The sequence below is a fragment of the Saccopteryx leptura genome, chromosome 1, assembly GCF_036850995.1.
Source record: "Saccopteryx leptura isolate mSacLep1 chromosome 1, mSacLep1_pri_phased_curated, whole genome shotgun sequence".
Classification (NCBI taxonomy): Eukaryota; Metazoa; Chordata; class Mammalia; order Chiroptera; family Emballonuridae; genus Saccopteryx; species Saccopteryx leptura.
Genome location: NC_089503.1, coordinates 125,617,090 through 125,642,040, shown reverse-complemented (window position 1 = coordinate 125,642,040; position 24,951 = coordinate 125,617,090). Strand labels below are relative to the sequence as shown.

Genomic DNA, 24,951 nt, shown 5'->3' with positions numbered 1-24,951 from the left:
ATGAAGAATTTTTGCTTGTGGGCAGATACGAAACTAGCTTTATTCTCATACCCTTTTTGGCCTGGATTCTTCTGTAGGCTTAGGGCAGCAACTTACTTGAGTCTCTTTAAAGTTTCCAGACTTGTAGTTCAATTTTGGTTACTAAAATTTCTGTTACTAAAGAGTTATTGTGCAATTTATAATTTCAGTACAGACATACCTTGGAAATAGTATGGGTTCGGTTCCAGACCCCTGTAATAAAGTAAGTATTGCAATAAATTAAGTGGTCATCTTTTTTAGATAGTGGAGGATCTTGCCTTCATTTTGTAAAAAGCACATCTGTGAAGTGCAATAAGGTGAAGCACAATAAAACTAGAAAAAACACGAAGACAACTTTTATTTTCTACCTAAGAAAATAAATTTAAAAATTGGAAATATTAATACACTTAACATATCCATTATCTGTTAATATAAGCTTTTAAAATGAAAATAACTATATATTCTAAATCTAAAATATTGGTGAGAAGAGATTTATTTTATATTTACAAATCTCTTAAATGTTTGTTTAATGGGAGGCAGCTGGGTTTTTTTTTTCATCTATGGCTGCATTCAATTAGTTGTCTCATGTAGCATTTGGAAAATTCCACTGTACACTGGCAAGACAATGATAGTAAAAGACAGACAGTGTCTTACTGTTACAACAAAAATAGTTTTGACCTTGCAGACGCTTAGTGAGTCCCAGTTCTCTAACCTGGACTCTGTTAGGCAGAGCCTGGGGCTTGATTTAGATTTATGTTTACTTAGTTTTGTGTTTGTTGGTTTGTCATTCAGAAGGAACATGGTCTTCTGAAAAATCTGTATCCCATTTTATTCAAATGTGGGCCTGCCTCAGTCACCCAAAGTAGAGATTCAGTGTCTCCAACACCCCTGACCCCCAAGCTGGCTGCTGTGTGGTCCTCTTCACACTCCCTCCAGCCAGGTGCAGTTGAGTTCCCTGTATGGGGCTGGTACATATACCATAGGAGCAGCCCCCCTGGATATGTTTCACACTCATGTGGTAGTGCCTCCAGTGTAGCTTTTACATTCTGCTGGCAGTAGTGTGCCAACAAGGATAACCCCTATCCTACCCCAGTCCATTGCTGCATTCGCAGTGGCAGGTTGATTACCATTTTTATGGAGGGCTAGGTGGAGACTCATTCTCATGACTACGGTGTCCCCACTGCCTTTCTCTGCACTGTGTTCTACCTACGGAACACCTCTTGCCACGCTGTCACTGCTGTGCTCTACTTCCTACATCCACAGCTGCCTGAAAATTGGCTGAGGAAACAGGACAAGGTGGGACAGCTTCACCCCTAATCTGATCGACCCACTCACATTTGCATCCCACCCACCCTCCATGGTGGGTCTTGCAGTAGTAGCGTTGTTGTTTATCGCTGAAGTTAACCCAGGACGGCCCAAATACTTGTGGCTCTGGGTGATGTTACCTGTGGCTTTGAGCGCTTGTTCCACTCCCAACTCCTACCGGGGCGCCTGTGGTAATTCTAGAACTAATCCATGCCTAAGGGCACCGGCTCTTGTGATTCCAGATAATCAAGTTTGATCAAGCATCCCATTGTCTTATCAGCTACTTTAGGTGGAAGTCATTGTTCCTTAGGTGATGGCTGCGGTGATTAGTAATTCAGGTGATAGGAAATCAAGGTTTGGTTCCTAGAAGGAGCCTAATGGACTATCCTAAGAAAGGCAGTAGACGCGCGAATTACTGAATAGCAACTCGGGAGAGCTATGGTGAAAAACAATGCTGGACTCCTTTGAGATCCTGTCATTGGAATGAGTTCACTTTAAATCTTTTAAGAAGGATCCATTCCATGGCAAATCTGGTGCCAGCAGCTGGGGTAATCCTGGCTTCAGTGCATGGTATAGAATTCGGTGCAGTTCAATTGCAGTGTTTGGATCTCTGGTGCAGGTCCATGGCACGCGAGCCTGAGTCCCCATTCCTGCCCCCTGCCTCTACGCGCTCCTGGCTCTTAGCCGAGTTTCCCTACTCTGAAGTGTGCACTTGGGGAAAATTAGAGTGCTCAAAGCAGGCGTGAGCTGCCTGGGTGCTGCCGCTGGCTATGGTGGAATGCGAGCGTGATTTCTATTTTTTCTGTGTTGGAACTTCGCGGAGGCTGATAAGGTGGGATGCTGTGGTGTTTAATATTGAACAGCTATAACTCAAAGTCTTAGACCATTGCAAGATGTACCAGAGTGAAAGCTTTTTGCCACGAATGCTTGAATTAATCAGGGACGAAGGTGAAAGTGGGAGATTTGAACAGGTGCTGGTCTCATGTAGTTCTGACTATAAACAGTGTAAACCGCCAGTATTATTCCCGTGAACCCTGTCAGTTTCCAGGAAACCAAAGTCCTTTGGATGGTTGGAGGGTCTGGCTCCAAAGCTGAACTGAAAGGCACAGTGGTGGAGTCCGTGCTTAATTTGACTCAATTCCCACCCCAGTCTGGCAGGGACAGGATTGGCACATGGTAGCTCTTCCATGCGTGGCAGTATGTGGCGTTTCCTTTGCGGAGTGATTTGTCTGACTTTATTATAAAAAAATTTATCCTACTTGTTTGACTTATTGATATGTTTTAACCATTTAAGCTATGCTAAGTGCTCTGTGTCCCTCAACTTCGACAAGTTGCATTCATCTAATATTCAGTATTCGTTAAGTCTATGAGGCTCTTAAATATCTGGGACCGCGTGCGCGCGCTGCTCCAGTGCGTGCCAGGGACCCGTTAAATCCATTAGTAGTGGGCTTGGATTGCAGTTATTCTGCATTGAGGATGAAGTCCCAGCGAGCGGGTAGATCAAAAGGTTGCATTAAGCCCCTGCTCCTTGTACACACTGCCTGTCCTCAGGTTGCCCACTAAGGGGTGGCAGTTGACCCTGGCAGATCGCAGAGAAGATGGTTTAAATCAGTGGTCTGCCAGAGATTTCATGCCGGTCCGCTAGTTAACTCTTTCGCGGACCGGCACGAAATTTTATGGCGGACCGGCACCGTTCCACAGACCGGCGGTTGCAACCACTTGTCTAAAATGAAAGTTGCAATCAGGTTTCGGTAGGTGGTCTTGCAGGAGGAGCAATAAAGAATAAGTGAGCAGAATGGATCTATTGCGATTCCCTCTCTGTGATTACTCCATGTGGACCCGGTCAGCCAGAAACACACCTGGCGAAAAGATGAGGAGGGTAAGGGATGAGCTGCTGCCCTCTGGCTGCGGACCTAGTAGTTATACGCTCCGGTAGCTTTTGCTTATGTGGCCTCCTGCTCTCTTCTCCCTGGCCTGGCATCTTTCTGGTCTTGGGGTAACCCTCCCCCACAAAGCCCAATCGCTGTGTTTCTTTGCCTTTCTGTCACTCCCTCTGGTGGGGTGTGGTCAAGCCAAAGGGCTGTCTGTGCTGCCCACTGCTGTATTATGTAAATCCTTATATATGTTTTTGTAAAAACTGTTATAACGGAAATGGATTTAGGACTAAGTTTAAACTGTTAGGATACTAATGGTGACTTGATTTGGCATGTTTCTACTTAACATTTTTTTAGTTATGGAAGAGTGCAGTTTTAAATAAAAACTATCCTTTTCAACTTTGTTATACTTATAGAGCTCTGATACAAAAGAACAATTGACCTTTGTATTAGTAAATTTTTTAGTTTCACATACATACTTGATTATCTTAACACTTTGGTTTTCCGTGCTGTTGATTAATGTTTTGCCAAGTTATAACTAGTTTCTTGCTTTAACATGCAATATTTTAATTTTTGGTAGTCTGTTATTTTTAAAAAATTATAACCAAAGATAATTCAACTTTTCATTAACAGACATATGTAGAGTGTGTCGGTCAGAAGGAACACCTGAGAAACCTCTTTATCATCCCTGTGTATGTACTGGCAGTATTAAGTTTATCCATCAAGAATGGTGAGTCATCCTTCTAGAAAATTTTATGTCTGAGCTTCAGTTTTGTCATCCATAAAAGGGGGACTGTTTCAGTGATCTTACTCTATATTATTTAAAAATTTTTTGTGAAAATTTAGAAATTACTCATATTCTTTATTGCTGTGCCATGTCATTTGGTATGTTGTTTTCCAGGTTTATATGAGTATTTCTTATTTCTACCATGGAAAGCTTAATTTGTTCATTGGAAGTGTTAAGATTTTCTAGTTTTGCATGGCATAATGATAGCTTACATTATAAAATGCTTTGTGCTAGGTAGTGCTCATGCTTTCATACTTCTTTATTCATTTAATTCTTGCAACAGAACCATAAGGTGGAGTTGTTTTGTTATTATTATTATGCAGATGAGGAAACTGAAGCGTAGAAAGGTTAACTTGTCCTAAGTCACACAGCCAGCAAGTTAGTGACAGAACCAGGGTTCAGACCCAGCCCCCAGGATAGCAGTGTTATCAGACCAGTATTAACAACAATGTTAATGTTTTGGAGATTCATATTTATTCAGTTAGCTTTGAAGAGATTACAGTTTAAATAATCTAGCTGTTTTTATAGTAGGAATACATATTGTTTTTATCTTTACTGTTATTCTCTACCTTAGTAGGTGTTTATTATTAAAAGTCTGGAATGTTTTAAATTTGAAATTCAAAATTGTAAAAGTTCTGTGACATGTAATATTTTAATAAAACAGGACATCAGTTTTTAATGAAACCTTAAAGTTTCCTTGCTCTAAATACTGTACTTATGAATGTATTTATAATTGCAGCTTAGTTCAGTGGCTGAAACACAGTCGAAAAGAATACTGTGAATTATGCAAGCACAGATTTGCTTTCACACCAAGTAAGTTCTTTAGAAGTTTTCACTGCATTTTTGGGCTGAAAGTGTTTAACAAGTATAAAACTATTTTCAACTTAGTTTATCTTTGATGGTAATGGAAAGTATTGCTAAAGCATTTTAGAAAATAATTTAAAAAATATGTCAGCTTTTATCACATACATGAGAGATGTTGATTGTTTTACATTTCTGATATTCTTTTCTTTATTATTTTTTAACTATGAAGTTCAAATGTATGCAAATATCTTCTAATGAGCCTGCATATACACATTACTCAGTCTGACCCAAGGCCTTTACGTTAATTGTGCTCTTGTGCTCTACTTTTCATTCTTTTTAAAGCAAATGCCATTATTTATTATATAGCAAATGCCACTATTTTTGTATATATCTCTAAAATGTAAGAGTTCTTTTTTAAAAAAACAACTATTAATATCATGATGCCTTGCTATTATCAAATATATCACTGTTCAAATTTAGAAAATCTTTAAATCTTTTGAGTTAAAAGTATATAGTTTGGAATAATAATAAAGATAGTTTTAACTCTAAAAAAACTTTGTGTTGAATTTTAGAGAAGAAGGGAGAGAGGGAGGGAGGAATAAAGAAACATGGATTTGTTGTTCCACTTATTTATGCATTCATTGGTTGATTCTTTTTTTTTGAAAGGGGTGTGGAGAGAGATGAGAAGCATCACCTCGTAGTTGCATCATTTCAGTTGTTTATTGATTGCTTCTCATATGTGCCTAGCCTGGAGGGGCTCCAGCTGAGCTAGTGACCCCTTGCTCAAGCCAGCGACTTTGGGATTCAAGCCAGAAACCTTTGGGCTCAAGCCAGCAACTCTAGGGTCATGTTGATGATACCATGCTCAAGCCAGTGACCCCATGCTCAAGCTGGTCAGCCTGTGCTCAAGGTTGCAAACTTGGGGTTTCAAACCTGGGACTTCAGTGTCCCAGGAAGACACTCTGTCCACTGCCCCATTGGTTGATTCTTATATGTACCCTGACCAGGGATTGAACCCACAACCTTGCTGTATTGGGATGATGCTCTAACCAACTGAGCTACCTGGCCAGGGCTTAACTCACATTTTTAAATGAGACTTTAAGCTCTCAATATTTTGTAAGCCTACAGTAAATATTTTGCAGGCCTTTAAAATTTTAATTATATTTTATAATTCCTGTACATGTTGATTAATATTTATTTATTTTTTTTTCATGTTGATTAATATTTAATGTTATTCATTGTAAACCATCATAGGACTGTGTTGGCAGACTATCAGGATTTGAAACATAATTTTTATTCTGGGATCAGTACATTGTCCTTTTACCCCCAAATATTTTTGTGTGTTTACGTTTTTTTAAATAAAGTATCATGAGCTGCTGATATAAATGCTGCAAATTAGTATTAGTTTTCGTTTGTTTTTATGTGATGAATACAATTTATTAAAGTCATTACAATTTCACTTTTGGAGCTTTATATTCATCACCATAAAAATGTCAATCTGTAGTGGTGCAGTAGATAAAGCATTGACCTGGAATGCTGAGACCGTTGGTTCAAAACTCCAGGCTTGCTGGGACAAGGCACATGTGAGAAGCAACTACAGTACTAAGAGTTGATGCTTTGCTTCCTGTCCCCCCTACCCCCCACCTCCACTTTATCTATCCAAAAAAAAACAACAAACGTCAATTCTGTTGTTACATAGTCTTTACTTGTTTTGTAGGGTTAAAAACTCTGCAGCTTAATTTTGTATAGCAAACTTATGAGACCAAATAATCAAATATCTCATGAGGTTTGATTAGAAATACTTGTAAGCTTTTCTACTTTGAGGCCAGTACATTTTAGTTTTCATTTGACAGCCATATGCTGTATTCTTTATCTTTTTCAAAAACTCTTTATTTACTGGTTTAATGACTTGCTATTGTGTATCAAATATCTTTTTATCTTATTTTATTAATTTTTTTTTTATTCAGAGAGAGTAAAGGAGTCGGAGAAAGACTCCCATAGGTACCCTGATGGGGATCCACCAGCAAGCCCACTAGGGAGCGATGCTCTGCCCATCTGGGGCCTTCCGTTGCTCAGCAACTGAGCTTTTCTTAGTGCCTGAGGCGGAGGCCATGGAGCCATCCTCAGTGCCCAATGCCAATTCACTCCAATCGAGTTGTGGCTGCAGGAGTGGGAGGGAAGGAGAGAGAGAGAGAGAGACAGAGAGAGAGAGAGAGAAGGGGGAAGGGTGAGAAGCAGATGTGTGTTTCTCCTGTCTGCCCTGACTGGGAATTGAATTCGGAACATCCACATGCCAGGCTGATGGTCTACTGCTGAGCCAACCGGCCAGGGCCTTGTATCAAATATCTTAAAGTAAGTGATCTTTGTAAGTGTGTTGTAAAAAGTTGCTGTTTGTTAATTGTTTATTCCCTAATGGTTATACCTGGGAAGTTTTCTGATAGTGCTCTCATAAATTGAAGGCATTGATTTTAAAACTATACATCACGATTCTTCTTTGGACCTCATTGGAAAAAGAGCCATTCTTCTGTGTTCTTTCAGAGATACCTGTGGTAGAGCAGTGGTTTTCGTTGGAACCATTTAAAAGGGAAACCTCTCTAAAACACTAAAAAAAGAAATCTTTCTAAAAGATGACAAAACCTCTTTCTGAGTGCATTGAACAACATTTTGCAGTGTTAATTTATGTGCTAAAATTGAGGAGTAGGTGGCTAATAAATGCCAATTGTCTGTTCACTTCACATATAAATGGATCCACTGCAGACTGTTTTGCTTTTTGAGTACTGTGTCTAAGGCTTGTATTTGGAAGGAGGGTTTTATTCTTGATGACATGCCATCAGCTTCACCTTTCACTCCTGTTCGCTTTATTTGATCTTTTATAATTTGGGAAACCAGACAAGTATATTTGAGTGCTAAAATATGTATAAATTAACTTTTCATGAAGTTCTTGGTGACGAGTGAGGGATACAAACTTATCTTGAATCTTTTTTCTGCTCAGAAATCTTTTGTTGGCTTCTACATAAATGTATTATTATAAGGAGTTGATTAATTTTTATAGGGAAAATATTTGAGTGTAATTCATATTTTGAAAGTTAAGATGTTTATATGCCTATATTATATTTATGAAATAAGCTATTTTTCAGTCTTCACAAGATTATATGTCCTTTTTTCCTATCATAGTTTATTCCCCAGATATGCCTTCACGGCTTCCAATCCAAGACATATTTGCTGGACTGGTTACAAGTATTGGCACTGCAATACGATATTGGTTTCATTATACACTTGTGGCCTTTGCATGGTTGGGAGTTGTTCCTCTTACAGCATGTGAGTATTTATTCCTCTGTGGTTGGAGTTAATTAAATATTGCATAACTATTTAATACACTGCTTACAAAAATTAGGGGATCAGGGAACGTGCAGATACTCCAGTACTTTCAGCCTTTTGTACAGTGCATTTTCACTAATGAAATAAGTTTGTTTTGCATCTCATTGGCATAATCAACATTCTTTGACTTGTCATTTGCTTTTCTGATGTTCTTGTTTAATAAAAAATCAAATGCTTTTTTTGTTTGTTTGTTTTTTTCTTAAGTTGGAAACGGGGAGGCAGTCAGACAGACTCCCGCATGCGCCCGACCGGGATCCACCCGGCATGCCCACCAGGGGGCGATGCTCTGCCCATCTGGGGTGTCGCTCCGCCGCAATCAGAGCCATTCTAGCGCCTGAGGCAGAGGCCACAGAGCCATCCTCAGCGCCTGGGCAAACTTTGCTCCAATGGAGCCTCGGCTGCGGGAGGGGAAGAGAGAGACAGAGAGGAAGGAGAGGGGGAGGGATGGAGAAGCAGATGGGCGCCTCTCCTGTGTGCCCCAGCCGGGAATCGGACCTGGGACTCCCGCACGCCAGGCCAACGCTCTACCACCGAGCCAACCAGCCAGGGCCTCAAATGCTTTTTTTATCACTTCCTATTCATTCTGAAATATCCCCTAATTTTTGTGAGCAGTATATATAGAGGAGTATTACATCATGTTTTTATTTGAATTGTATTTAACTATTTGATATTATAATGTCATATATTAGAAAAATCACATTAGGAAGCGTTCACCTGAAATATTTTTTAACAAGTCAGTTTCTTGAATGAATGTAGTAAAGAAAAATAGAGCATACAGAGGTTATTAAAGAAAGTTATGAAAGAATTGAAAAAGTAAAATAAAACCATAGTTGGAAGTAACTTAATTTTATTCCTTAGAGTTTGTTAGAGCTTTCCAGGATTGCAAAACATGGGTTCTTTTGAGATTCTCACCCCCCTTTTAAAAGTTACTCACGTATCATATAGTCCTGAATAATTGGGGAGGCTTATCTTTCAAATACAGGAGGCGTTCAGGGAGGTTGGTATACTAACCCTTCATTGATACCTTTTGGGTTCCTTCTTTTTCTGGAAGACATGGAGATGGGTATATGGTGCCAAAGTATATAGATATGTTTCTTGTTAAATGCAAACAAGATTTTTGAATAAATATAATTAATATTCTCGTTTCCTTAAAATAAAATCGCTCATTTATGAAAATGAATCTTGGGAGATACAACAAATTGGTAGAGTAGGTACTACTGTAGAATAGTGAATTAATAAACTAAAAGATTGAGGCCCTGGCCGGTTGGCTCAGTGGTAGAGCATCGGCCTGGCATGCAGGAGTCCCGGGTTTGATTCCCAGCCAGGGCACACAGGAGAGGCGCCCATCTGCTTCTCCACCCCTCCCCCTCTCCTTCCTCTCTGTCTCTCTCTTCCCCTCCCGCAGCCAAGGCTCCACTGGAGCAGTTTGCCCGGGCGCTGAGGATGGCTCTGTGGCCTCTGCCTCAGGCGCTAGAATGGCTCTGATTGAGGCAGAGTGATGCCCCAAGATGGGCAGAGCATCGCCCCCTGGTGGGCATGCCGGGTGGATCCCAGTCGGGCGCATGCGGGAGTCTGTCTGACTGCCTCCCTGTTTCCAACTTAAGAAAAATACAAAAACAAAACAAAAAAACTAAAAGATTGAGGAAGGAGTTCTGTAGGATATAACTGAAATAGACAAGAAGTTGAAAGTATGAGGAGAAAAAACTGAGAATGGCACTACATCAAGTTTTTATCAGTATCTGTCCAATAAGTGGTTCCAGAAGGTGGAAGAGGTAAGGGAGATGAGAAAATAATAGGCACCTTATAGATCGAAAGAGAGAGCTGACCGTGATAAAGGGAAGATACTCAAAAACCTAAATACATTCTGAAGTTTCCAGTACTGAATAGGGTGTTATATGGATGTTATGCTTCCAGATTATCCCACAGAATAATGAAAATAAAACTAACATCAGATTTAAAACCAGCATTTTTTTTGTTGAAACTAGAAGACAGCAGAAACTTCAAATTGAGTGCTATAAGATAAAACTTTTGAACCTAAAGTCTTCTACCCATAAATTATTCTCAGATGGAAGGGCAGTATACATACATTTTAATAAATGCAAGGGCTTAGAAAGTTTGTCACCTCAAACTATTCATGTTTATGTGTTTGAGAATATACTTGCCTAAAATGAGCAGGGAATCAAGGAGAGAGGTATGAGCTACAAAGAAACAAGTACGTCTTATAGCTACAAAGAAACAAGTACAAAGAAACAAGTACGTCTTATAGCTAAATCAAAATTATTTTTAATTTATAATTAATCTACAATTATCTAGATTTAGTAATTTAAAAATAATTTTTAGCTAACAGCCTGGAACCAAAATTCTAGATGATCTCACCATGGAAGAAATTATGAGGGGAGGATAGAAATGAGAGCTTTTTAAGCTGTTTGTCTTATTTGTGGGAGATTATAGATGCACTAAATGTATATAGGAAAATATAGTATTAACTGTGCATTAAAAATGTAGGGGTAACCAAATAGACTTCAGAAGTAGATCTACACCTGCATCGTTGCCTGGTTAACAACAGAGGTGCCACCATTGTTCAGTGGAGGAAAGATTATCTTTTCAGTAAATGATATATCAACTGGATGGCCACATGGGTAAAATGAACCATATAATTATCTCACCTTGCTCAAAAGTTAATTTGAGATGGATCATTTGCCTGAATGTATAAAAAAAAAACAAAAAAAACCCAAACCCTTTTAAAACAGTATAGAATTACCACAAAATAAAATACTGATAAATTGGACTTTAATTAAAACTAAGAACTTTGTTCATGCCCAGATATCTTTAAGAGAGAAAGGTGTAACACAGTGGGAGAGAAGATACTTGCAATATACATATCCAACAAAAAGGACTTGTATCTAGAGTATGTAATGCACTCCTGTAAATTAATAAGAAAAAAAGGTAGACAACGCAGTTAAAAAGTGGACAGAAGGTCCTGGCCGGTTGGCTCAGCGGTAGAGCATTGGGCTGGCGTGTGGAAGTCCCAGGCTCGATTCCCTGGCAGGGCATACAGTAAAAGCACCCATCTGCTTCTCCACCCTTCCCCCTCTCCTTCCTCTCTGTCTCTCTCTTACCCTCCCATAGCTAAGGCTCCATTGGAGCAAAGTTGCCCTGGGCACTGAGGATGGCTTCATGGCCTCTGCCTCAGGTGCTAGAATGGCTCAGGCTGCAACGGAGCAACACCCCAGATGGGCAGAGCATCGCCCCCTGGTGGGCATGCCAGGTGGATCCTGGTCAGGCGCATGTGGGAGTCTGTCTGATTGCCTCCCTGTGTCTAACTTTGGAAACACACACACACACACACACACACACACAGAAAATTTGAGCAGGTGTTTCTGGAAAGTTTAGATAGCCAGTAAACACAGGGAAAGGTGCTGTGCTCAACATCATTGGTTAAATTGCACAGGAAGATACTGCTACATACTAAGAATGGCTAAAATTAAAAGATGAGACAATGCCAAATGTTTCTTAGAATGTAGAGCATCTGGAAAATGTTGTGTACATTGATGGTGGGAGTAGGTTTAACCCAGGCATGACCAACAGTTTTTACCCCCAGGCCAGATTAGAAAGAAAACTTTTTTCATGGGCCAGATGAAATATTAAAATATTTTTTAAGTACACAAAATTTTATTATGTACTTTGTTTATGAATAAATGTGAGTGAAAAAATTTTAATATACAATATTATTTTAATAAAAATATAACTACATACCATATAAATATCCAAACTGTATTGCAATAGATCGAAACAATATTTAATTAATAGAATGAGCTTGAAGGGATTATATTGCAAGTAAAACAATTATTTCGTTTTACAAACAGCCTGGACACGTTTTCAGTTATCAACTGCAGCTATTGTCTATGCTACAATGCCACTTGACTCATTACACTTGACCACAAAAATACGAATTGTTTGACCTTGGATGTGCATTGGCAAACTCTGCCTAAAAGAATGTGGGTTTCACATCGCCGCTAAACGTCAAACAGTTCATACTGAGTACAGACGAGTACAAAAGTTGTAAATTTGTAATGGAATTTTTTTAAAAAATAAGGAAAGAAGTATCGAGAATCCATTCGACCAATTATTGGAAGTTAACCCTAGGTTAGTCACACGCGGAATTCTTTTCCGCATATCGCTATCTTCTTAAATATCTCGATTTCCAATAATCAAAGATGCTTCCGCTTCTGTGTAGCTGAGATTTTAAAGTAGCGGAGAATATTAGAAATTTAATCACTGGCCGCATAAACTCATTACACGGCCGGATCTGACCTGCCGGCTGTATGTTGGCCATGCCTGGTTTAACCACTTCGGAAAAACCAGTGCTAAATATTACAAATATCTTAAGATGCAGCTTTTACATTCCTGGGAGTATAGGTAAAAGAACTGAGAGCCTTGTGTCCACTAACAGACACATGTGTAAGAATGATCATAGCAGCTTTATTAGTAGTTGTTAAAAACTGGGACCACCCAAAGGCCTATCAACAATAGTAGAATGGATACACTGTGATTTATCTAACACAGTGGAATATTACATAGCAGTGAAAAGGCCGACTTGTGGTGTGGAATAGCATGGGTGAATTTTACTTCTTTGAGGAAAAGAAGCTAGGCACAAAAGAGTTTGAATTGTATGATTGCATTTATGTGAACTTTACTAAGCATTTTTAAAAAGTTTTATTTATTGATTTGAGAGAGAGAGAGAGAGAGAGAGAGAGAGAGAGAGAAAGCTGAGTGTAGGGGTGGAGTGGAAGCATCAACTTGTAGTTGTTTCTTATATGTGCCTTGACTAAGCCTGGGGTTTTGAACTAGTTACCTCAGCATTCCAGGTTGATGTGTTATCCACTGCACCACCACAGGTCAGGCTATGTGAAATTTAAAACTAGGCCAAACTGGTATGGTAATAGAGATCAGAGTAGTGGTTACATTTTGCCAGAGATGATGACTGCGAAGGGATTGAGGGAGCCTTCTGGGGACTAGAAATGTTGAATATCTTGATCTGGCTGGGTAGCAGTTATCTTAGATATATACATATATAAAAATTTACCCAGACATATACTTAAGTTTTTATGTAAATTTTACCTTAATAAAAGTAACAAAACAAAACATAAAGATAACTGCTAAAAGAATAGTAATAAGAGATCAGTTTTTATCCTGGGGTGTGGGAATAAGAAACAATAAATAAAATGTATAAAGTACAACTTGAAACAGAAAGAGATGGTAAAGGGAGGGAAGTAAAAGAGAGGAAAGGATAAGATTGCAGCATCTGTGATTAAAGGGTTTAATTTCTCTTTTGTAAGATAGAGCCTCACAATTGTGTACATTTAAGAGTTGCACGATAAGAGATAAGTACAAATCAGCTGAGATTAACGCTAGAGGGATTTGGTAGGAAATGCTAACAAAATGCAGGGAGAGTATTTAATCGGTCAGATACATTTAAGGTGAAAAGCCTTAAATGGGGGAAAGCATTATATTTATTAATAAAAGGTATAGTCCAGTGTTTTTCAACTGCGGTCCAGTATTCAACTGCTGATCCGCAGTTGAAAACCACTGGTATAGTCCACTAAGAAAATAAAACTTAAGAAAACAGGGCTTAAGGACTGTGTAAAGCATTCACAATTATGGTGGAAGACTAAATACCTCTCCCAAACCAGAAGATTCAGATAATCAAAAATTAAGTAAGGATTTAGGATATTTGAGTAACACATTTAACAAGCTGATTTCTGTTCTGACTTGTTTACACACACACAATACACGTTTAAAATTTAAATTATATCACACAGTACATACTGTAACTTTTTCCTTTAAGTTAGCAATGTACCTTGGCTGTCTTCCCATGTAAGTACATGTTGAACTACCATATTTTTTAAAGAATACATAGAACTATATAATAAGGAGGCCTATCATTTATGAATCCATTTTCCAATCTACAGATGTGGTTTGTTGTCAGTTTTACGTTGTTAGAAGTGCACTTGCTTTGAATATTTGATACATATATATGTAAGTAATTTGTATTACAGAAATCTATTCCTACCATTTCATTTTGACTTGGCTTTTGAAAACAGACACTGAAGTCACTGAAAATTTCTGATACAAGGCTATAGGAAATGTTTAAGTTGATATACAAATTCTGCTTTGAAAGAAAATTCCAGCTGTTTTCTCTTAGTCTGTTTCCAAATTTATTCCTACCTTTTCTAAGAGAGTAATGGGATGATGGCTGTGATTCACCCATACATTATCTTTTCCCTTCGTGGACAGATTTAAGGTTTTCTCTTTTAGAGGATCCTTGAACCTGTGTTTACTTTTTTATTTTTTTGTATTTTTCTGAAATTGGAATCAGGAGGCAGTCAGACAGACTCCCGCATGCGCCCGACCGGGATCCACCTGGCATGCCCACCAGGGGGCGATGTTCTGCCCATCTGGGCATTGCTCTGTTGCCGCCAGAGCCATTCTAGTGCCTGAGGCGGAGGCCATGGAGCCGTCTTCAGCGCCCAGGCCAATTTTGCTCCAATGGAGCCTTGGCTGTGGGAGGGTAAGAGAGAGATAGAGAGGAAGGAGAGGAGGAAGGGTGGAGAAGCTGATGGGTGCTTCTCCTGTGTGTCCTGACTGAGAATCGAACCCTGGATTTCCACACGCCATGCCGACACTCTACTGCTGAGCCAACCTGCCAGGGCTGAACCTGTGTTTTTAAAAAATAGTTGTTAAAAAAAAAAAAAAGGTTGTTAGTTTGTTGTTCATGGCATTGGAGCATGTACTCTATTGAAAGGTCCTCTTAATTTCCAAAATGTATACTCCAGAAACTGAAAATCTTTAATTCATGAGCAGATTAAATTAATTTTAGAATTCTAGGTTAAAAAAAAGATTCTCCATATTGTAATTGTGGAGATGTTTTTGACTTTAGATTTTTTTTTCTCTTTTAGACATTTAAACTCGTTTAATAAAAACAAGCAATTGAATCTAGAATCTAAACTTTAAACATTTTTATGTAACATTATCCACTGACACTATTTTTATGCTTGACCATTTTTAAAAAATTTTAATATTTTAAGATTCAGCCTTACAAAGACTGAATGTTTATTTTAGTGGTATTCATCGTATTCTACTTTACCTCTTTAATTGAGCAACTGTGTGATTCATGACAAGAGTTATAACTGTATATCATTGTGTCCTCTTTTGGTAGGCCGCATCTACAAGTGCTTGTTTACTGGCTCTGTGAGCTCACTACTGACACTGCCACTGGACATGCTGTCCACGTGAGTATGAACCTTGTGATGGTGGAAGGCTGCATAATGTAGATGGTGCTTGTTTTTTTCCTCCACATATTTATTTCTGTTATAATTTGAAAAGGTTTTTGTTCTGAGTACAAATACGAATTTATATCTTTAGTCTAACATTTATAGCTACAGAAGTAGCTGACATACATATAAATGCTGTTTGTCTTAAAACATACCTGTCTTAAAAGATTGTTTTGTAATGGTAGAATGGCTTGTTAAATAGGCTATCATGCAGTGTGTGATATATACTGTTATGTTCACATGCTGCGAGTTTATTTAAATGTGTTTTTAGCAATATAGACATTTGAATTCAAATTTATTCTTAAAATATTTTGTGATTATTACAATATGAACTCGAAAAATTTCACTAAAGTTGTTTTGCTGTATCTTTATTTTATCTTATTTTTTTTAAGTGAGAGGAGGGGACAGGGAGACAGACTCCCGCGTATGCCCCAATGGGATTCACCCGGCAACCCCCTTCTGGGGTTTGAATTAACTGAGCTATCCTTAGTGGCTGGGGCTGCTGCTTGAACCAGTCAAGAGTGAGAGAAGGGGGAGAGGGAGAGGAAGAGAAGCAGATGGTCGCTTCTCATGTGTGCCCTGACCAGGGATCGAACCCAGACATCTGCGTCTGCATGCTGGGCTAATGCTCTGTCTACTGAGCCAACTGGCCAGAGTCATTTTGCTGTATCTTAATTTGACATTAAGCATTGCAACTGCATTATTTATTACTGATGTCAGAATCAGAAACACCATAAATGATGAACTATATCAAGTTTATTAGAATATTAAACCTGCAAAAGATTATACATATATTTGCTAAATCTTCTTTTGTGCCCAACTGCCCTTAGGGTTCTGATCCTTGTGTCAGTAAACGCAAAGAGTAATGTTAGACTCTTGTGGAACAGAAGCATTCAGAATATAGCACCATTCAAATAAGCTACATGACAACTAAAAAAACAGGAGAGCATGTTACATTTTCTGATATGGAAGAAATTGAGTAGGAGGTCTTTTAAGTCTCTGTGTCGGTGTATTTTTTTTTTTTTTTTAATTTTTCTGAAGTTGGAAACGGGGAGGCAGTCAGACTGACTCCCACATGCGCCCGACCGGGATCCACCCGGCATGCCCACTAGGGGTCAATGCTCTGCCCATTTGGGGCATTGCTCTGATGCAACCAGAGCCTTTCTAGCGCCTGAGGCAGAGGCCATAGAGCCACCCCCAGCGCCTAGGCCAACTTTGCTCCAGTGGAGCCTTGGCTGCGGGAGGGGAAGAGAGTGACAGAGAGGAAGGAGAGGGGGAAAGGTGGAGAAGCAGATGGGCGCTTCTCCTGTGTGCCCTGGCCGGGAATCGAACCTGGGACTCCTGCACACCAGGCCGACACTCTACCACTGAGCCAACCAGCCAGGGCCTGTCGGTGTAATTTTAATCATGGTTGAAAATACCTAGAAACATTAGATATGTCTGCAACACATCTACTTGCTTGTTCTATATTCTTTTGGCTAGAACGGGCGAGTTATGTCTTCCTTTGGCAGTATAGGGAATAGATAACATAAAAGGTTTTGAATTTGAATCTTATTTACGTTAGAATTTTTTTTTAAATTTATTAAAGAACAGCTTTGATTAATATTTAGAAGTAGACAGGGGCCTTGAAATTAGGGCACTAATGGCTGTGGCCATGATAAAAATGAGAAGCAGTAATTTGACACAGTTCAAAGTTGGAAATGGTGTAAGAAGATACCTCTTTGTATAAAAATACAATTCTGTGAAGTGGATGCAGTAGAAACAAATTGGACAACATTCCTGTTTCTAGACATCATATTTTAATCTTGGCCATCCAGAACAGTCTTAGTATAGATGCAAGAAAAATCAGTCTTAAATGGCTTAGCCATTGTTCATTGAGCCTCTGTAGAAAACATAGTTTACATCTAGCTTTCATCTAGGAATTATATACGAAACAAAGATGCATATTAGAATTTGTGAGGATGGTTAGAAAAAAGCAAGGGTGACTTCTGAGAGTGATAGAAGTTATATTTTAATGTCTGTAAACCAATAAAAGAACCATTTCAAGCTGGGAAGTTTTGTTCCATTTGTTCAGAACTAAAATTCCAAATATTGTAGTTTTAGAGAGTACAGTGTAGTGGCAAGTCAATATCTCAGTTGTCTAGAAAATGTGACTTGAATACGCATCTGTGTTGCTTAATAAAGCAGAGTTATATTACTTTTTTAATGGTTTGTTTTAAGTGGTTAAATATGTTAATATTTACCACAGTTTAAATTCGTAGGCTTTGGCTATATATAAAATAGATGTTTATGGAAGCCATATCAGTGAAAGTGCCTGATCAACAAGGTGGTACTCTGCTTTCCTACCACCTTTATTTCTTGGTGGAGCCATTGAATATCATTTGTTTGGCAGATGTGCTCACTTAGGTGATGCACTGAGGTAGCTGGTTGTAATAGAAGAAACTCTGACATTGAAATAAAAAAGTTGCTGTATTTGCCAGTTTTGGGGCAAATTATTGACCATTCTGAACCCCAATTTCCTCTTCCGTAAAATGAGAAAAATTGTGCCTCAGGGATTTGGATGGATCAAAGATGAAATTCGCAAATATATGTAAAAATTCCATGCAAATTTCAAGCACTAGGTTAACGTATAGCAAAATCACCACAAAAGCTCACTGTGGCTTATCTTTTTTTTTTTTTTTTTTTTTTTTTTTTAATTTTCTGAAGCTGGAAACGGGGAGAGACAGACAGACTCCCGCATGCGCCCGACCGGGATCCACCCGGCACGCCCACCAGGGGTGACGCTCTGCCCACCAGGGGGCGATGCTCTGCCCCTCCGGGGGGTCGCTCTGCCGCGACCAGAGCCACTCTAGCGCCTGGGGCAGAGGCCAAGGAGCCATCCCCAGCGCCCGGGCCATCTTTGCTCCAATGGAGCCTTGGCTGCGGGAGGGGAAGAGAGAGACAGAGAGGAAGGGGGGGGGTGGAGAAGCAAATGGGCGCTTCTCCTATGTGCCCTGGCCGGGAATCGAACCCGGGTCCCCCGCACGCCAGGCCGACGCTCTACCGCTGAGCCAACCGGCCAGGGCCACTGTGGCTTATCTTATGTTGGGCAGATGCCCCTTTCCTTTCTGACCTTATTGGTTAGTGGGCCACCAGAATTGCCTTTATGAGACTACTCATTCTCATGAGAGAAATGCAGGAGGTGTGGTGGGAATAGTTGAAAGAAATTGTAAACATGTTTGGTTTTATAATCCTATGCTGTTGTTTACAATTTGAAAAATTGAGCCATTTTTTTCTGAAAACACTTGTAACTAAACTACTTTTTTCCTTAATAGTTTCATTTTCTCTATAATTTTATTTTTGACATTTTGCTTTAAATTTTTTTAAAAAATTTATTTATGGCCCTGGCTATTTGCTTCAGTGATAGAGCACTGACCTGGCATATGGAAGTCCTGCGTTCGATTCCCGGTCAGGGCACACAGTAAAGGCAACCATCTGCTTCTCCCTCCCTCCTCCTTCTCTCTCTTTCTCTTCTCCCACAGCCATGACTCTATTGATTCGAGCACATTGACCCTGGGTGCTGAAGATGGCTCTGTGGAACCTCTTCCTCAGGCATAAAATAGCTTGGTTGTGAGCATGGACCCAGGTGGGCAGAGCATGGCCCCAGACGGAACTTGCCAGGTAGTTTCCGGTCTGGGCACATGCAGGAGTCTGTCTGCTCCCCCTCTTCTTACTTACATTAAAGAAAAGTTATTTATTGATTTTAAAGAGAGAGGAAGGCGGGGAGAGAGAGGTAGAGAGACTGATGTTTATGTGCCCTGACTGGGAATCTACTTGGCAACCTCTGCGAATTGAGATGATGCTCTTACCAACGATCTATCTGGCCAGGGCATACTTTAAATTTCTTAACAGCATAGTAGCTGTTACATACTCTGTAGTTCAGTTCCTCAGGTCATTTCTAGGCATAGCGTATCAATTAACTATTGCTTCAAAATATATAGTACTGTCTCCAAAACTTAGTGACTTAAAATTAAATAGCCATTTCATTTTATTTTAAAAATTTATTCATTGATTTTTATTTATTTGTTTATTTTTTGAGAAAGAAGGAGGGACAGAGAGAGAGACACAGAAACATCAAGCTGTTTCTGTATGTGTCCTGACTAGGTACCAAACCGGCAACTTCTGTGCATCAATCACGATGATGCGCTAACAAACTAAACTATCTGACCAGGACAAAACAATAGCATAGCCATTTTATTTGCTCATAATTCTGGCGAGTTAGCAGTTTGGGCTGGGCTCAGCTGATGAATTTATCTATTGGGCTTGCCTTGGTTACTCATTTGTTTCACTGCTGTTGGATGGTCTAAGATGGCCCCAGCTGGAGTACCTTGGTTCTCTTTCATGTGGTCTCTCACCTTCCAGAATGCTAGTGGGGTTTTTTTCACATCATGTCTCAGGACAGCATTCTAAAAGGGTGAGTGGAAGCTAGCAGGCTCTCTTCTAGGCACTGGACCATGGGCAACATCACCTCTGGTCCATGCAGTTTATAAAACCAGCCTAGATTTAAGGTGTGAGGGAAAAGTACAAAGAGCCTGTCATTTAAAATCTACAACAAGTTGTTGTTTTTATTGCAGAGGGTAAGGAAGGAGTAGAGAAGGGGGATGGGTAATTTAGTTTCAACCTATCAAAGTTATAATGGTTTGGGCTGTTTTTCAGCAAGGGAGTGGTTAGGATTCCTCTTTTGATCCAGGGTATAGTCCAGATAATAGCTGAATGCCACATCAGGTAAGTTTGGAGCTGCTAGATTGAGATCTCCCAAATTGACCCTTACTTAGGTTTTCCATGGAGGAAAAAGAGTTATTCCATTATGACAGGTTTCCAAATGCTACCAAGATTCTTGAGTTATCCTTGAATTATTCAGAAAGCAAACATGGAATAGGAAAGGATAAGCTCCTTCAGAGAGCAAAAGAACAAAAAGCTTGTCAGTATTGTAATACTCCATTAATTTTCATGTGATTATAAGGGAACTGTTTTTGTCTATCTGAATTTGTTGAGGAACTAATGTACTTTTGGTGTACTTGTAGTTAGCATCACAAAATTGTATCTGTTTTCTGAGTGCCAGATTTCTAAAGTGTGTTACAGACTTCTTTGTCATACACATGCATACTGAATAGTTTTTGGCCTTCTGTTCTTCATGTTGGTGTTAGGCCTTTCTGGACGTGCTTTTTTTTCTTTCTTACTTGCTGTTTTCTTCATTTGTATGGGCTCAGATACCAGCTAACCATGTTTGTTAAATTTGTGTATAAAATAGGACAAGAAGGTTGTTAGGGTTGGGCAGTCATTAACCTTTTACAGGCCACATTTTTGGTCTTTGTCTAGTTTTGGCTGCTTTTGGATTTTTGCTTGCCACCTTCCTCATTCTAAGCCTTGTTCAAAGAAAGGCAATGGATCACTACTTTGTGTAGTTCTGATATTATTCTTTGACTACTAATATAATATAAACACATAATAAAAATATATAAAGAAGTATATTTGGCCAGCTTATAAGATAGGTCATCATCTTCAGAAATAATTCTTTTTGAGAAACTGCCTCTCAGCCAGAAAATTATGAATTTATGGCTGTTTTGTTCTGAGATTTTAGTATAAAATAAAATGTTACCTTTGGTTTCTTTGGTTTCCTTAGATGTTCTTTGAAGTAATTCCATGTATTTTTTTTTTTTTTTTACTAGGGACAATTTACTGGCAGATTGTTTGCAGGGTTGTTTTGTGGTGACGTGCACATTGTGCGCATTCATTAGCCTGGTGTGGCTGCGAGAGCAGATCGTCCACGGGGGAGCCCCAATTTGGCTGGAACATGCCGCTCCACCCTTTAATGCTGCTGGACACCACCAAAATGAGGTAACTGGCCCCCACCCTCGAATTCATTTTATTGGAGCAGGACATGAGAATTGTCATCACCTTCTAAGACCCAAACCCTTATTGCAAAGCAGAATAATGGAAAGGTTTGGGAGAAGATTAAGGGAGATGTGAAAAATCAAAAGAATGCTGCTGTAACGTGGTCTCTTAATTTTCTAGCAAGGCTGGGAGCAATAATAGGGGTATAATAAAATGTCCTTTCATTGTCTCTGCTGCTTAACACTGGCCTGGAAATTAAGACACAGATTTCTTTCCACATGATTCTGACATGCTGCATAACATTAAGGAGGCAACTTACTCTTTTGATCATCAGTTTCCTTGTGTGTAAAATGCACTGCCTTTGCTGCTCCCATCAGGAATATTACCAGAAGTAGAAATACATACTGGAGCACTATTAACAGTGTTGTGCAGTTTTCCTATTTCTTTATGAGAGATGACATGTTTACAGTGCAAGAATATTTGTTAGAGGCATTAAGAAGAGAAGGAGGATATAAATTATTTTTAGTATTTTGTTTGCTGAGAAATTATGGGCTGAAAATAGTAAAAAAAATTAGCTCCTTACATATGAAAACTATTCATACTTCATAAAATTTTGTTATGAAAAAATTGACTATAAGATACTCAAAATGAAAATTAACAACTTAATTTTTCATGTAAGACCTTTTGTTAATGTGTAGATGATTTAATCAAATTCTGGTTTATTTTTTTTATCTACAGAATTTAGAGTGCAACTTCTTTTAAAAGCCACACATACAAAAATGGAACTCTAAAGCAAGGATACTGTTCTTATCCAGCATTAATACTTTTATCATTGTATCTCATATTTTGAAGCATTTAATATAGTTCTTTTTGAATCTTCGTTAACTCCAAGGAAGTTGAGAGTGCCTTAATGAACTACAACTATGTCTTTGCTTCCTAGGTAGCTGCACTCAGGAAGAGTCAGAGGAAAATGCATGTGGGAACTGATAAAGTCTATATGGACAGGCATACCTACAGAATAGAAATTAGCTTTGTTTTCCTCAAGTGTTTGATAACTGAGAATTATTTTTATATCTGTGTATAAACAGATGCATGAATAAATATATTTTTATCCTGGAGGTGGTCATTAAAGATAGAAGTTGTCTTATAAGGAAGAATTATATATGGAATGATGTAGTCAGGATAACCAGATTGTTAACTCATTTTGCTATAATGCTTTATAAAAGAGTAATCTTTAAATTATACTGAATGAATATATACAGTGTGAAGTGAGTTTATATCCTTGTACACCACGTTGATCCGAAATGGGGTGGGGGAGAGAGGAGCATGAGGCATCAACTTGTACCTTGACCGGGTAAGCCTGGGCCTTGAGCCGGGGACCTCTGTGTTCCATGTCGACGCTTTTTCCACTGTGGCACAAGTCAGGCTAGTTCAGTTTTTTTAGAAGGTAGTTTGATTTGGAAATAGAGCAAGATTGAAAAAAGTTAATTAAATGTCTGGGCTCTTCTGTGATTTTAGGCTCCAGCAGGAGGAAATGGTGCTGAAAATGTTGTCCCTGACCAGCCTGCCAACCCGCCAGCTGAGAACGCGGTAGTGGGGGAAAACCCGGATGCCCAGGATGATCAGGCGGAAGAGGAAGAGGAGGAGGAGAACGAGGAAGAGGATGAGGCAGGCGGGGAAGACGCAGCAGATGCCAACAACGGGGCCCAGGGTAATGGCTGCTGGCTTGTCCTTACTCCTCTTCTCTACCATGAGTTCATTCCCATCTTGCCTTGGGGAGAAGGACTGGAGCTTTCAAAATTTAATGAGTTTAAAATTCTGTTTTTACTTTATTTTGGCAAATTTTTATGTATAGACAGACATATTCATACATATTTTTCCCTGTGAAGCTGGGTACATTTTGTTTTAAAATCTTACTTTACATAGGACTTTCGTAGGGTGGATAGAAAAAATTATTTCTAAGTTGGTATAGCTCCTAGTTTTTTAAAAAAGAAATTTGATACAGATTTATTTCTTTGCCATTTTATTCCATCAGTACTTTTAATTTCAAAGAGGAATCTTGAACTGTAACCTATAGGCCAAATTCCATCCAAAGAAACCAGTTTCTCCTTTTCTAGCAGTGTAACTTGACAGTGTAAAAGAAGATTCGAGACTGGGTCCCCCAGTCAGCTGTCAGTACCGCAGGGCCTCCTTTTTTCTCTTCCCACCCTAGAGTTTTCCTGTCATGTGCTGCCCTGTCTCTGGTCCACTTGACATTGCTACTATCTTGAGTGTCTCCTGGGTGCCAAGCACGCAAACATGAGGGCCCTGCCTTCATGGAGTTTCTGGTCTAGTTAAGAATACCCAAGTGAACAAATTTATCATTACACATTGTGATAAACATTATGCACATTACTCTGAGGATGCTATTGGGGAGAGACTTATTTAAACAAGATGTCCTGGCCTGACCTGTGGTGGCATAGTGGATAAAATGTCAACCTAGAATGCTGAGGTCACTGTTTAGAAACACTGGGCTTGTCCGGTCAGGGCACATATAGGAGGTAACTGCTATGAATTGATGCTTACCACTTCTCTCTATCTCTCTCCCCTCTCTAAAAATCCATAAATAAAATCTTAATAACTGGGTGTTCTGGTAGCTCAGAGTAAGTGCTATGACCAGAAGGATGAGAAGAACTGAATTGTGTAATGGGGCCTTTGCTGGGGAGAGACAAGTATCTATCTATTCAAAGACTCTGAGAATGCAACCTACTGACATCCTAGTGCTGGCCACCATTTCTGTTTCAGTTTAATGCATTAGCTCCTAACTAGTTTTGTTTCTTCCATTCTTTCTTTTTTAGCAAGAGAGACAGAGATAGAGAGAGGGACAGATAGGGACAGACAGGCAGGAAGGGAGAGATGAGAAGCATCAAGTCTTCCTTGTGACACCTTTGTTGTTTATTGATTGCTTTCTCATATGTGCCTTGGCTGGGAGGCTCCAGCAGAGTGAGTGACCCGTTGCTCTAGTCAGCGACCTTGGGTTCAAGCCAGCAACCATGAGTTCATATCTATGATCCCATGCTAAAACCAGCAACCCCGCGCTCAAGCCGGATGAGCCTGTGCTCAAGACAGCGACTTTGGGGTTTTGAACCTGGGTCCTCTACTTCCCAGTTCGACACTCTATATCCACTTGGCCACTGCCTTGTTAGGTCCTTCTTCCATTCTTGATCCACATAGTATTTGGATTGCTCTCCTGCCTTTAAAAAATCTTTTCAGTGTTTTTTCTATGATACTAAAGGAAAAAAAAAATCCAGACTTCAGATTAATTTTATATGCTCTGACCCCTGTCTGTCTTTCACACCATATCTTCTACCTCCTCCTCACCCAGAGAATTGTAGACCCCCTGGCTTTCTTACTTTTCTCAAATCTGCTGGAGTCAATCCTGATTCAGAGCTGTTGACTTCTTTTTCACATAATCCTGTTCATTTCCTTTCTAGTACTTAGCACATATTAGAACCACCTTACTTATTTTATATGTTGTATTTACGTATATGTATTCTTATTACCTAACAAGCAAATAACTATATGGAAAATTTTTAAA

At 39.3% G+C, this 24,951-nt stretch overlaps 1 protein-coding gene across 1 annotated transcript in view; it reads left to right on the top strand.

The window, feature by feature from the left end:
* The window catches only part of MARCHF6 (membrane associated ring-CH-type finger 6), a 77,274-nt gene that overhangs the window by 11,598 nt on the left and 40,725 nt on the right, over nt 1–24,951 (top strand). The window contains exons 2-7 of the mRNA XM_066374548.1: nt 3,831–3,927; nt 4,724–4,797; nt 7,963–8,106; nt 15,386–15,458; nt 21,209–21,377; nt 22,893–23,085. Of these exons, the coding sequence (XP_066230645.1) occupies nt 3,831–3,927; nt 4,724–4,797; nt 7,963–8,106; nt 15,386–15,458; nt 21,209–21,377; nt 22,893–23,085 (750 nt within the window). The remainder of the gene's footprint in view (nt 1–3,830; nt 3,928–4,723; nt 4,798–7,962; nt 8,107–15,385; nt 15,459–21,208; nt 21,378–22,892; nt 23,086–24,951) is intronic.